The sequence below is a fragment of the Perca fluviatilis genome, chromosome 17 (assembly GCF_010015445.1).
Source record: "Perca fluviatilis chromosome 17, GENO_Pfluv_1.0, whole genome shotgun sequence".
Classification (NCBI taxonomy): domain Eukaryota; kingdom Metazoa; phylum Chordata; class Actinopteri; order Perciformes; family Percidae; genus Perca; species Perca fluviatilis.
Window position 1 is genome coordinate 32970977 of NC_053128.1, and position 14793 is coordinate 32985769.

Below are 14793 nucleotides of genomic sequence, written 5' to 3' on the forward strand. Positions count from 1 at the left end.
ACGGCTGTCTCTTTCACACAAATGAATCGGAGGTGGAGCAGACCAGCAGGCAGCAGAGTTCAGGGCGGAGCACCAAAAACACCGCAAACAGGGAGAGAAACAGCTGCTGGGCTGGAGGGGAAGTAGGGATCTCTGAGCAGCAAACACAACGTTACCTCTAGACATGTACATCAACTTGAGTCACATTCTGTCTGTGTGTCTGTCCTCTCGCTGCTCAGACAGTGTAATAGGTGTGGCGAGGAAAACTGCCAGTATAAACAGATTCAAAGGTCACTCCGGTTCATGTCAACACGCTCTGTGATTACCTGCATAACCGGTCTTCTCTGAGTAACCACAAGTGCATGTCGGCGCGCCCTGTTCCTGTGTTCTATCCAGCACATTGCAGGGTGGTTTTTCGTGACTCAGAATGGGCTTTTGGTGGGGGAGACACATGAAGAGGCGAGTCTGCCCCTCCCCCTTAGGACATTTTGAGCATATCTAATGCTTACTTTTGTTCAATTTAGGAGAAATCTAAAGACACAGTGAAGTTTTTTTTTCACCAGTCTGAAAGGGAACGGGACATGGATGCAAATTAGCCCAACAATCTCAAAATGTAAAAGATGTTTTTGCATGTCTCCCGTTAAGTATTTTTTAAAAATGTTTATCACATTTTAATGTCTGTGTGTCAGGTCCGGACCACGATTCGGGTCTGTTGCCGCGGTCGCTGTCGGTGATCTTTAACAGCATCGAAGGCCGTCTGTACGGCCGCGTCGATCTGAAGCCGCAGCGCTGCCGAGACTTCAGCCGGCTGACCCGGACCAGCAGGCAGCAGAGTCCAGCGGCAAGAGGAACCTGCTGCGGCTGCTCAAAGAGGTCTCACAATACAGGGAACATCTGCACACTAACGTCTCACAATACAGGGAACATCTGCACGCTAACGTCTCACAATACAGGGAACATCTGCACGCTAACGTCTCACAATACAGGGAACATCTGCACGCTAACGTCACACAATACAGGGAACATCTGCACGCTAACGTCTCACAATACAGGGAACATCTGCACGCTAACGTCACACAATACAGGGGAACATCTGCGCTAACGTCTCACAATACAGGGGAACATCTGCACGCTAACGTCTCACAATACAGGGGAACATCTGCACTAACGTCTCACATACAGGGAACATCTGCCTCGTCTCCAATAGGGAACATCTGCCGCATGCGTCTCACAAAACAGGGAACATCTGCACGCTAACGTAACACAATACAGGGAACATCTGCACGCTAACGTCTCACAATACAGGGAACATCTGCACGCTAATGTCTCACAATACAGGGGAACATCTGCACGCTAACGTCTCTCAATACAGGGAACATCTGCACGCTAACGTCTCACAATACAGGGAACATCTGCACGCTAACGTCTCACAATACAGGGAACATCTGCACGCTAACGTCTCACAATACAGGGAACATCTGCACGCTAACGTCTCACAATACAGGGAACATCTGCACGCTAACGTCTCACAATACAGGGAACATCTGCACGCTAACGTCACACAATACAGGAACATCTGCGCTAACGTCTCACAATACAGGGAACATCTGCGCGTCTCACAATACAGGGAACATCTGCTTGCAGCTAACGTCTCTTACAGATTGCGTACGTCTCACAATACAGGGAACATCTGCGCTTAGCGTCTCACAATACAGGGAACATCTGCGGTTAACGTCTCACAATACAGGGAACATCTGCATGCGTCTCACAATACAGGGAACATCTGCCGCTAACGTCTCACAATACAGGGGAACATCTGCCGCTAACGTCACACAATACAGGGAACATCTGCGCTAACTCTCACAATACAGGGAACATCTGCCTTCGCGTCTCACAATACAGGGGAACATCTACGCTAACGTCTCACAATACAGGGAACATCTGCGCTTCGCGTCTCACAATACAGGGAACATCTGCCGCTAACGTCTCACAATACAGGGAACATCTGCGCGCTCAATCGTCTCACAATACAGGGGAACATCTGCGCTAACGTCACAATACAGGGGAACATCTGCGCTAACGTCTCACAATACAGGGAACATCTGCGCTAACGTCACAATACAGGGAACATGCTAATCTCACAATGGAAATTGCTAATTAAACAGGGAACATCTGCAGCTAATGTCACACAATACAGGAACATCTGCACTAATGTCTCACAATACAGGGGAACATCTGCAGCTAATGTCTCACAATACAGGGAACATCTGCGCTAATGTCTCACAATACAGGGAACATCTGCGCTTCGTCTCACAATACAGGGAACATCTGCACGCTAACGTCTCACAATACAGGGAACATCTGCACGCTAACGTCTCACAATACAGGGAACATCTGCACGCTAACGTCACACAATACAGGGAACATCTGCACGCTAATGTCACACAATACAGGAAACATCTTTACGCTAACGTCTCACAATACAGGGAACATTTGCACGCTAATGTCTCACAATACAGGGAACATCTGCACGCTAACGTCACACAATACAGGGAACATCTGCACGCTAATGTCACACAATACAGGAAACATCTTTACGCTAACGTCTCACAATACAGGGAACATCTGCACGCTAATGTCACACAATACAGGGAACATCTGCACACTGTTACACAATACAGGGAACATCTGCACACTAACGTCTCACAATACAGGGAACATCTGCACACTAACGTCTCACAATACAGGGAACATCTGCACGCTAACGTCTCACAATACAGGGAACATCTGCACACTGTTACACAATACAGGGAACATCTGCATGCTTGCAAGTTGTAGGTTTTTCTGCTTTAGTGTCGGATGTGCAGCAACTGCGTCGCCATTTTTCAGTGCCTAACTTTACTTTGGTTTCCTTTGTTAGTTTGCTATAATAACCGGGGTGTTCCTGTTCGTGTGTCCTCTTTGTTTCTGCAGAGCGATAAAAGTCAGATGTCTGGAAGATCTACTTTTCTTGACGGTCAGTGGTTTTATTACTACTATACTCTGAAGTTTAACCCAAACATTTTCTTATATTTTCAGTCATGTCTGGCTCCTGGAAAGGGTTAAAATATCTAAAATAACTGACACAAATGACCCTAAAAACAAAGTGTGTTTTTGTGACTGTTTGTGACTCTGTGTGTTACTGTATGTGTTTGTGACCATGTGTGACACTGTGTGTATGTGGGACTGTGTGTGTGTGTGTGTGTGTGTGTGTTTTTGTGACTGTGTGTGTGTCTCTGTGTGTTACTGTGTGTGTGTGTGACTCTGTGTTACTGTGACTGTGTTACTGTGACTGTGTTTTTTTGACTGTGTGTGTGACTGTGTGTGTGTATGTTTGTGACCGTGTGTGTGACCATGTGTGACACTGTGTGTTTTTGTGACTGTGTGTGTGTGTGTGTGTTTTTTTGTGACTGTGTGTGTGTCTCTGTGTGTTACTGTGTGTGTGTGTGTGACTCTGTGTTACTGTGACTGTGTTTTTGTGACTGTGTGTGTGTATGTTTGTGACCGTGTGTGACACTGTGTGTTTTTGTGACTGTGTGTGTGTTTTTGTGACTGTGTGTGACTCTGTGTGTTACTGTGTGTGTGTGTGTGTGTGTGTGTGTGTGTGTGTGTGTTTTTGTGACGGTGTGTGTGTGACTGTGTGTGTGTGTGTGTGTGTGTGTGTCTCTGTGTCTGTGTGTGACTGTGTGTGTGTGTGTGTGTGTGTGTGTTTTTGTGACTGTGTGTGTGACTGTGTGTGTGTGTTTTTGACGGTGTGTGTGTGACTGTGTGTGTGTGTGTGACTGTGTGTGTTTTTGTGACTGTGTGTGTGTGTGTGTGTGTGTGTGTGTGTGTGTGTGTGTTTTCAGGCTCGTCTCTCAGCTCTGACAGCAGTCTGAACAGCACCTCCGAGGCCGACAGTTTCTGTCTGGACGTCGCCACCAACGTGCGTTTCTCCGTCTGGGTTTCTTTCTGTGAGATTTACAACGACAACATCCACGACCTGCTGGAACAGGTAACGCCCTCCTACACGCCCGCCAAAACCTCACTGCCGCTAACGCTTCGGCTCACGTCTACCGTGTGACGTAAGCGGACCGCTAGCGGCGCCGTGTGCTTTTAACCATCTCCACCTTCAGCGCCACACGGCGAAGGATCGTCTGAGTCACAGCGAGACGCAGAGCTTTTCTTTCAGATTGTTGTTCTTTCTTCACTTTGTCTGTCTGTCTGTCTGTCTGTCTGCCTGTCTGTCTATCTCTCTGCCTGCCTGCCTGCCTGCCTGCCTGCCTGTCTGTCTCAGCCTGTCTGTCTCTGCCTGTCTGTCTCTGTCTGTCTACCTCTGTCTGTCTACCTCTCTGTCTGTCTGTCTACCTCTGTCTGTCTACCTCTCTGTCTGTGTGTCTGTCTGTGTGTCTGTCTGTCTCTCTGTCTCTGTCTGTCTACCTCTCTGTCTGTCTGTCTATCTATCTCTCTCTGTCTATCTCTCTGTCTGTGTGTCTGTCTGTCTACCTCTCTGTCTGTCTGTCTGTCTGTCTCTGTCTGTCTCTGTCTGTCTCTCTGTCTACCTCTCTGTCTGTCTGTCTATCTCTCTCTCTGTCTGTCTGTCTGTCTGTCTGTCTGTCTACCTCTCTGTCTGTCTGTCTCTGTCTGTACACATGCACAGGACAGAAAATAATATATTTCGAGAAAAAGTAGGAATATTTTCATAGAAAAGTACTATGAAAAACACACACACACAGGAAACACACACTCACTCACTCTCACACACACACTCTCTCTCTCTCTCACACACACACACCACACCACACACACACACACACAGTAACATATGTTTAAACATATATTTATTGGTATTTAAGAAAGCAAACACATTGCATTCAAATTCTTTAAAATATTACAGAAATAGTTTTACAAAAACCTTCACAGACACAAAACACAGTAGGTCCTGTATGATATATATATATATATATATATATATATATATATATATATATATATATATATATATATATATATATATATATATATATATATATAAAATCAGATTAGATAATAATCAAAGTACAAAGCTGCTCCGCATACTTCATGACATCACACATCAGGGCGTTATCACAGCTAAGATAACGTCTTAGCTGTGAGACATCACTCTACTCACTGACAGTCATTAAAGTTTCCTGTTTCTCTGTAGTTTAATTTGAAAGAAATGAAGACACTTTACGATCCATTTCTGTGTCAGAAGAGCCGCACACACCTCATGTAAAATATATAAGTAGGAGACTGTCCTGTTTCTATGCTGGTAGAGAAGATCTCTGCAGAGAAGACGCACCACTACGCTGCTCTCTGGCCACTGGGAACAGTTTTGTGTAGGTGTGTGTGGGTGGATGTGTGGATTATAGCGAGAGAGTGTTGGAGCATCCGATACATGATGTAATGTGTAGAGATGCACCGATTACAACTTTCTAGGCCGATTCAGATTTTCTTTGAGTTAGGCCAGCCGAAACCGATTTTAGCCGATTCCGATTTCATTTTTCTAACTACTTTACAGCACACACACACATTTATTTTCTATCTTTTCTTTAATAGAACATGTGTTGACCAGATAATGGATCACTATAAAACAGATCTATATAAATGACTCCTGGTGTGGGACATTCACACACATCTAAAGAGCAACGTTAGAACCATTTCCTTCTTCTCACATCTAATATCACACTAAATAGAAATGTGATTCTGGTTCTTGGTGTGGTCCCTCCACGCCCTGCTGTCTCCTTGCAGGTGTTGCATATTGTAAACTTGTTATCTTCTGACCACACGCTGAAGAATCTCCAAACAGCTGACATATTGCAGGTTAACTAACCAGGTTCCCTACATGTGGGAGAATGTGTGATGTAAGATGTCATGTTTGTGTGATTTAAGATGTTATGTTTGTGTGATGTAAGATGTCATGTTTGTGTGTGTGTGTGTGTGTGTGTGTGTGTGTGATGTAAGATGTCATGTTTGTGTGTGTGTGATGTAAGATGTCATGTTTGTGTGATGTAAGATGTCATGTTTGTGTGTGTGTGTGTGATGTAAGATGTCATGTTTGTGTGTTTGTGTGATGTAAGATGTCATGTTTGTGTGATTTAAGATGTTATGTTTGTGTGATTTAAGATGTCATGTTTGTGTGATTTAAGATGTCATGTTTGTGTGATGTAAGATGTCATGTTTGTGTGATGTAAGATGTCATGTTTGTGTGATGTAAGATGTCATGTTTGTGTGATGTAAGATGTTATGTTTGTGTGATGTAAGATGTCATGTTTGTGTGTGTGTGTGTGTGTGATGTAAGATGTCATGTTTGTGTGATGTAAGATGTCATGTTTGTGTGTGTGTGATGTAAGATGTCATGTTTGTGTGATGTAAGATGTCATGTTTGTGTGTGTGTGTGATGTAAGATGTCATGTTTGTGTTTGTGTGATGTAAGATGTCATGTTTGTGTGATGTAAGATGTCATGTTTGTGTGATGTAAGATGTCATGTTTGTGTGATTTAAGATGTTATGTTTCTGTGATTTAAGATGTCATGTTTGTGTGATGTAAGATGTTATGTTTGTGTGATGTAAGATGTTATGTTTGTGTGATTTAAGATGTCATGTTTGTGTGATGTAAGATGTCATGTTTGTGTGATGTAAGATGTCATGTTTGTGTGATGTAAGATGTCATGTTTGTGTGATGTAAGATGTCATGTTGTGTGATGTAAGATGTCATGTTTGTGTGATGTAAGATGTATGTTTGTGTGATGTAAGATGTCATGTTTGTGTGTGTGTGTGTGTGATGTAAGATGTCATGTTTGTGTGATGTAAGATGTCATTTTTGTGTGTGTGTGTGTGTGTGTGATGTAAGATGTCATGTTTGTGTGATGTAAGATGTCATGTTTGTGTGATGCAAGATGTCATATTTGTGTGATGTAAGATGTCATTTGTGTGTGTGTGTGTGTGTGTGTGTGATGTAAGATGTCATGTTTGTGTGATGTAAGATGTCATATTTGTGTGTGTGTGTGATGTAAGATGTCATGTTTGTGTGATGCAAGATGTCATGTTTGTGTGTGTGTGTGTGTGTGTGTGATGTAAGATGTCATGTTTGTGTGATGTAAGATGTCATGTTTGTGTGATGTAAGATGTCATATTTGTGTGTGTGAGATGTAAGATGTCATATTTGTGTGATGTAAGATGTCATTTTTGTGTGTGTGTGATGTAAGATGTCATGTTTGTGTGTGTGTGTGATGTAAGATGTCATGTTTGTGTGATGTAAGATGTCATGTTTGTGTGATGTAAGATGTCATTTGTGTGTGTGTGTGTGTGTGATGTAAGATGTCATGTTTGTGTGATGTAAGATGTCATGTTTGTGTGATGTTAGATGTCATTTGTGTGTGTGTGTGTGTGTGTGTGTGATGTAAAGATGTCATGTTTGTGTGTGTGTGTGTGTGTGTGTGTGAGATGTAAGATGTCATGTTTGTGTGTGTGTGTGATGTAAGATGTCATGTTTGTGTGTGTGTGTGTGTGTGTGTGTGTGTGTGTGTGTGTGTGTGTGTGTGTGTGTTTGTATGTAAGATGTCATTTGTGTGTGTGTGTGTGTGTGTGTGATGTAAGATGTCATGTTTGTGTGTGTGTGTGTGTGTGATGTAAGATGTCATGTTTGTGTGTGTGTGTGTGTGATGTAAGATGTCATGTTTGTGTGATGTAAGATGGTGTGTGTGTGTGTGAGATGTAAGATGTCATGTTTGTGTGATGTAAGATGTCATGTTTGTGTGATGTAAGATGGTGTTTGTGTGAGATGTAAGATGTCATGTTTGTGTGATGTAAGATGTCATGTTTGTGTGTGTGTGTGTGAGATGTAAGATGTCATGTTGTGTGTGTGTGTGTGTGTGATGTAAGATGTCATGTTTGTGTGATGTAAGATGTCATGTTTGTGTGATGTAAGATGTCATGTTTGTGTGTGTGTGTGTGTGTGTGTGTGTGTGAGATGTAAGATGTCATGTTTGTGTGTGTGTGTGTGTGTGATGTAAGATGTCATGTTTGTGTGATGTAAGATGTCATGTTTGTGTGATGTAAGATGTCATGTTTGTGTGATGTAAGATGTCATGTTTGTGTGATGTAAGATGTCATGTGTGTGTGATGTAAGATGTCATGTGTGTGTGATGTGATGTAAGATGTCATGTTTGTGTGATGTAAGATGTCATGTTTGTGTGATGTAAGATGGTGTGTGTGTGTGAGATGTAAGATGTCATGTTTGTGTGATGTAAGATGTCATGTTTGTGTGATGTAAGATGTCATGTTTGTGTGATGTAAGATGTCATGTGTGTGTGATGTAAGATGTCATGTTTGTGTGATGTAAGATGTCATGTTTGTGTGATGTAAGATGGTGTGTGTGTGTGTGAGATGTAAGATGTCATGTTTGTGTGATGTAAGATGTCATGTTTGTGTGATGTAAGATGTCATGTTTGTGTGATGTAAGATGTCATGTTTGTGTGATGTAAGATGGTGTGTGTGTGTGAGATGTAAGATGTCATGTTTGTGTGATGTAAGATGTCATGTTTGTGTGTGTGTGTGTGTGTGTGTGTGAGATGTAAGATGTCATGTTTGTGAGATGTAAGATGTCATGTTTGTGTGATGTAAGATGTCATGTGTGTGTGTGTGTGTGTGTGAGATGTAAGATGTCATGTTTGTGTGTGTGTGTGTGTGATGTAAGATGTCATGTTTGTGTGATGTAAGATGTCATGTTTGTGTGATGTAAGATGTCATGTTTGTGTGATGTAAGATGTCATGTTTGTGTGATGTAAGATGTCATGTTTGTGTGATGTAAGATGTCATGTTTGTGTGATGTAAGATGTCATATTTGTGTGATGTAAGATGTCATGTGTGTGTGATGTAAGATGTCATGTTTGTGTGATGTAAGATGTCATGTTTGTGTGATGTAAGATGTCATGTTTGTGTGATGTAAGATGGTGTGTGTGTGTGAGATGTAAGATGTCATGTTTGTGTGATGTAAGATGTCATGTTTGTGTGATGTGATGTAAGATGTCATGTTTGTGTGATGTAAGATGTCATGTTTGTGTGATGTAAGATTTGTTTGTGTGATGTAAGATGTATGTTTGTGTGATGTAAAGATGTATGTTTGTGTGTGTAGTGTATGTTTGTGTGTGTAAGTGTTGTTTTTTTATTTGTTGTTGTGTTGTTTTTTTTTTGGTGTGTTGTTTGGTGTTGGTGTGGGTGAAGGGGGGGGGGTGTAAGTATGTTGTGTGATGTAAGATGTCATGTTTGTGTGATGTAAGATGTCATGTTTGTGTGATGTAAGATGTCATGTTTGTGTGATGTAAGATGTCATGTTTGTGTGTGATGTAAAATGTCATGTTTGTGTGAGATGTAAGATGTCATGTTTGTGTGATGTAAGATGTCATGTTTGTGTGTGATGTAAGATGTCATGTTTGTGTGTGATGTAAAATGTCATGTTTGTGTGTGATGTAAAATGTCATGTTTGTGTGTGATGTAAAATGTCATGTTTGTGTGTGATGTAAAATGTCATGTTTGTGTGATGTAAGATGTCATGTTTGTGTGATGTAAGATGTCATGTTTGTGTGATGTAAGATGTCATGTTTGTGTGTGTGTGTGTGATGTAAGATGTCATGTTTGTGTGATGTGATGTAAGATGTCATGTTTGTGTGATTTAAGATGTCATGTTTGTGTGATGTAAGATGTCATGTTTGTGTGATGTGATGTAAGATGTCATGTTTGTGTGATGTAAGATGTCATGTTTGTGTGATGTGATGTAAGATGTCATGTTTGTGTGATGTAAGATGTCATGTTTGTGTGATGTAAGATGTCATGTTTGTGTGTTTGTGTGTTCAGGTTCCCGCTGGACATCTCAAGAGGACAGTGCTGCGTCTGTCTCAGGACGTCAAAGGAAACTCCTTCATCAAAGGTAACGCGTTCTAGCTTAACATCGGATCGCAGGCTCTTACAAGTATTAAAGTCTAAAAAGAAGAACCTAAAATTATTGAATTTCGTTTTACAAAGTCTTGCATGTTTTCTTGTCCTTTCGTAGGATCCAATACATATTTTTGTGTTTTTAAATGTACTCTATTTTGTAGTTTTAGTCCCATAGCGTAAGAGCTCTAAATGCGACAAATATTTGAAATTCAATTTATGTTATTAGAGTGCAAACACCCCTCAGGAGAATGTTTTATTAAATTCAGGTAACGTTACTTAGTAAATACTTAGTTTCTCCAGTTTAAAATCCACTCAGATTTCCGTTACATGGCTGTGATGTTGGCTATGAATTTAATCGCGGGTGGTTTTAAAAAGTTTAGAGAAGCTTGAGTGGGGGGGTTGCTTGTTTAATAAATCTTTTTAAGGCTTTAAGGTGTTTGTAATAACATAAAAGCGCCACAAGATGGCAGTAGTTGCATCTCGGTTTTCTCAGATCCAATTATTCTGAGAAAACCGCTTTAGCAAGTTTTCTTACGTTTTTATATTCAATTCAATGTGTCTGTGTGTGTCTCTGTGTGTGTGTGTGTGTGTGTGTGTGTGTGTGTGTGTGTCTTTGTGTGTGTGTCTGTGTGTGTGTGTGTGTGTGTGTGTCTGTGTGTGTGTGTGTCTGCGTGTGTGTGTCTCTGTCTGTGTGTGCACATGTATCTGTGTGTGTGTGTGTGTGTGTGTGTGTGTGTGTGTGTGTGTGTGTGTGTGTGTGTGTGTGTGTGTGCTCTCTCTGTGTGTGTGTGTGTGTGTGTCTCTGTCTGTGTGTCTCTCTGTGTCTGTGTGTGTCTCTCTGTGTCTGTGTGTGCACATGTCTCTGTGTGTGTGTGTGTGTGTGTGTGTGTCTCTGTCTGTGTGTCTCTCTGTGTCTGTGTGTGTCTCTCTGTGTCTGTGTGTGCACATGTCTCTGTGTGTGTGTGTGTGTGTGTCTGTCTCTCTCTGTGTGTGTGTGTGTGTCTGTCTCTCTGTGTGTGTGTGTGTGTGTGTGTGTGTGTGTGTGTGTGTGTGTGTGTGTGTGTGTCTGTCTGTCTGTCTCTGTGTGTGTGTGTGTCAGACCTGCGCTGGGTCCAGGTCAACAGCTCTGATGAAGCCTACAAAGTGATGAAGATCGGGAAGAAGAACCAGAGTTTCTCCTCCACCAAACTGAACCAGCTGTCCAGCAGGAGGTCTGTTACATCTTCACAACATGCTGCTTTCAGCCTCTTTATATATAAAGATATTACTTATACTGAGTGTGTGTGTATATGTATGTATATGTATATGTATGTTTATATATATATATATATATATATATATATATATATATAGTGAAAGAGGAGGGGGCTCAAGCTCTGTTGATGGGTCTCCATCAGACCCTAACCCTGCTGATGTGTGTGTGTGTGTCTCTCTGCAGCCACAGCATCTTCTCCATCAGGATCCTCCGAGTGGACGACGTCGGCGTTCCCAGAGTCCTCGGCATCAGCGAGTAAGTCTCGCACCGTGTACGCTGTCGGCGCCGAGAGGCGAGCTCACGGTCGTCTCACGTTAACGTGTTTGCTGTTTTGTCAGGTTGTCTCTGTGCGTCCTTTTTAGTCTCTAAATACAATTTTTTGTCTCTAAATACACACATTTTAATTCTCTAAATCCAAATTTTTTGTCTCTAAATACACATTTGTCTCTAAATACACTAGTTGTCTCTAAATACACATATTTGACTCTTAATCCACATTTTATGTCTTTAAATCCATATTTTTATGCTCTAAATACACATTTTTTGTCTCTAAATAATTTTTTTTGTCTCTAAATACAAATTTTATTCTCCTAATTATTCCTAAATACACATTTGTTCAAAACACTATTGTCTCTAAATACAATTTTCTCTAATAACTTCAATACAATTTATTCTCCTAAATCCAAATTTGTATGCTCTAAATACACATTTGTCTCTAAATACACATTTTATTCTCTAAATCCAAATTTTTTGTCTCTAAATACACATTTGTCTCTAAATACACTAGTTGTCTCTAAATACACATATTTGACTCTTAATCCACATTTTATGTCTTTAAATCCATATTTTTATGCTCTAAATACACATTTTTTGTCTCTAAATAAATTTTTTTGTCTCTAAATACAAATTTTATTCTCCTAAATCCAAATTTGTATGCTCTAAATACACATTTGTCTCTAAATACACATTATTTGTCTCTAAATACACACATTTTCATTCTCTAAATCCAAATTCTTTGTCTCTAAATACACATATTTGACTCTTAATCCACATTTTATGTCTTTAAATCCATATTTTTATGCTCTAAATACACATTTTTTGTCTCTAAATAATTTTTTTTGTCTCTAAATACAAATTTTATTCTCCTAAATCCAAATTTGTATGCTCTAAATACACATTTCTCTCTAAATACACATTATTTGTCTCTAAATACACAAATTTTATTCTCTAAATCCAGATTTTTTGTCTCTAAATACACATTTGTCTCTAAATACACTAGTTGTCTCTAAATACACATATTTGACTCTTAATCCACATTTTATGTCTTTAAATCCAGATTTTTATGCTCTAAATACACATTTTTTGTCTCTAAATACAATTTTTGGTCTCTAAATACACAAATTTTATTCTCTAAATCCAAATTTTTTGTCTCAAAATATTTTTTTTGTCTCTAAATACAATTTTTGGTCTCTAAATACACTTGTCTCTAAATCCACATTATTTGTCTCTAAATACACATTTTTGACTATAAATCCACGTTTTTATTCTCGAAATCCACATTTTTAGTGTTTAAATCCACATTTTTATTCTATAAATACAAATTTGTTGTCTCTAAATCTACATTTTTAATCTCTAAATGTATTTTTTGTTACATCACGTGTCTTTTATCCAAAGCGACGCCGTACGCCCCTGGAGCAACTAGTTGTTAAGTGCCTTGCTCAGGGACGCGTTGGTTGATGTATGTCAGTGGGAGTTGAACCCAGATGTCCCCGGTGTTCCCCACGGATCGTGTTCTGGTGTTCTGTCAGGTTGTCTCTGTGCGACCTGGCCGGCTCGGAGCGCTGCTCTCGCACCCACAACACCGGCGTTTGAAGGCGGACATCACAGCTCTCTGCTCCGGCTCATCAGCTGAGGCTCAACCAGCCGCCATAAGACACACACACAACACACACACCCCACACACACACACACACACACCAGAACCACACACACACACACACACACACACACACACAACACACACACACACACACACCACACACACACCACACCACACACACACACACTACACACACACACACTGACATCACCACACAACATACACACACAAGACATGCACACACACACACCCACACACACACACACATACTACACACACAACACCACACACAACACACACACATACCACACACACACACAACATACACACACACACACACACACACACACACACACACACCACACACACACACACAACACACACACACACACAACCACACAACACACACACACACATTTTCTTTTTTTTTTTTTTTTTTTTTTTTTTTTTTTTTTTTTTTTTTTTTTTTTTTTTTTTTTTTTTTTTGTGTAGATCTTTTTATTAAGAATTTTTTTGTGCTTCTTTGCCTGTATATGCTGTTTGTTTTTAATATGCCCTGTTACTGTATTGTGTTAGACTAGTCGTGCCTATTTATGTATATAGGTTGATGGTGTATTGTCCGTATGTGGTGAGGGGGTTGGGGGGGTGTGTTTGCGGGGAGGGGGGGGTTATAGGGGTGGGTAGTTGGGTTGTTTAGTATTATGGTATGTATGGTATGAATAGTTTACGTGTGGGATGTGAGAGTTGTGTATTGGATTGTCTGTACGGTTTTGTTATACTGTGCTGTGGTGGTATGAGCTACGTATTATGCAGCTTAATTGCTGTGTATTGTGTGTAGGCTGTGGGTGTGTGTATGCGTTGTGTATGAGTATGTATTGAGTGTGTATTGCGTTGTGTGTAGCGGTGTGTTTTTTTTGCTGGTACTGTGATATGGGTACTGTATATGCAGGGAGGTTAGTTTGTAGTAGTGGGTTAGTTGTAGTGTGTAGTTGTGTTAGTTGTGTAGTGTATAAGTGTAAGGTGTGTAGGTTGTGTGCTACGGGTGCTGTCTACGGGTCTGTGTACGGGTGCTGTATTATGCAGCTGCTTACGGGTGCTGTTGCGTGCTGTCTACGGGTGCTGTATGGTGCTGTGCTATTACTGCGGAATACTGTAATATACAGCTACTGTAATATACAGGGTACTGTGCGGGTGCTGACCGCCGCTTTACGGCTACTGTAATATGCAGATTTTCCGTACTACAGCTAACTGTACTACAGGTGCCACTGTAATATGCAGATACAAATATACGAGTACTGTAATGTACCGGGTACTGTGCTCTGGTGCCTGTAAATATGCAGTGCTGTATTACGGGTGCTGTGCTGCCGGGTGCTGTGATATGCGGCTACTGTAATATGCAGGTGCTGTGCTACGGCTACTGTGCTACGGTGCTGTATTATGCGAGGGTGCTGTATTATGCGGTGCTGTGCTACGGCTACTGTGCTACCGGGTGCTGTGCTGTGTTGCTGCAGCTGCTGTGCTACGGCTGCTGTGATATGCAGCTGCTGTGATATGCGGCTGCTGTTGCTACGGCTATGTGATATGCAGCTGCTGTGCTACGGGTGCTGTGCTACGGCTACAGCGAAGCTGCTGTGCTACCGGGTGCTGTGTGCGGCTGCTGTGATATGCGAGAAGCTGCTGTAATGTGTATTGCGTATTTACCGCA

The 14793-nt window shown here is 41.2% G+C and overlaps 1 protein-coding gene across 1 annotated transcript; it reads left to right on the forward strand.

The window, feature by feature from the left end:
- Positions 1 to 163: 163 nt before the first annotated feature.
- On the forward strand, positions 164 to 13075 carry LOC120545086 (kinesin-like protein KIF20B; the record flags this gene model as incomplete). The annotated part of the gene is given in 8 exon segments (XM_039779076.1): positions 164 to 223; positions 724 to 852; positions 2953 to 2995; positions 3867 to 4012; positions 9874 to 9946; positions 11054 to 11165; positions 11393 to 11464; positions 13018 to 13075. Coding segments are annotated over 8 exon segments (693 nt in total), but the record flags the coding sequence as incomplete, so codon positions are not given.
- Positions 13076 to 14793: the final 1718 nt, after the last annotated feature.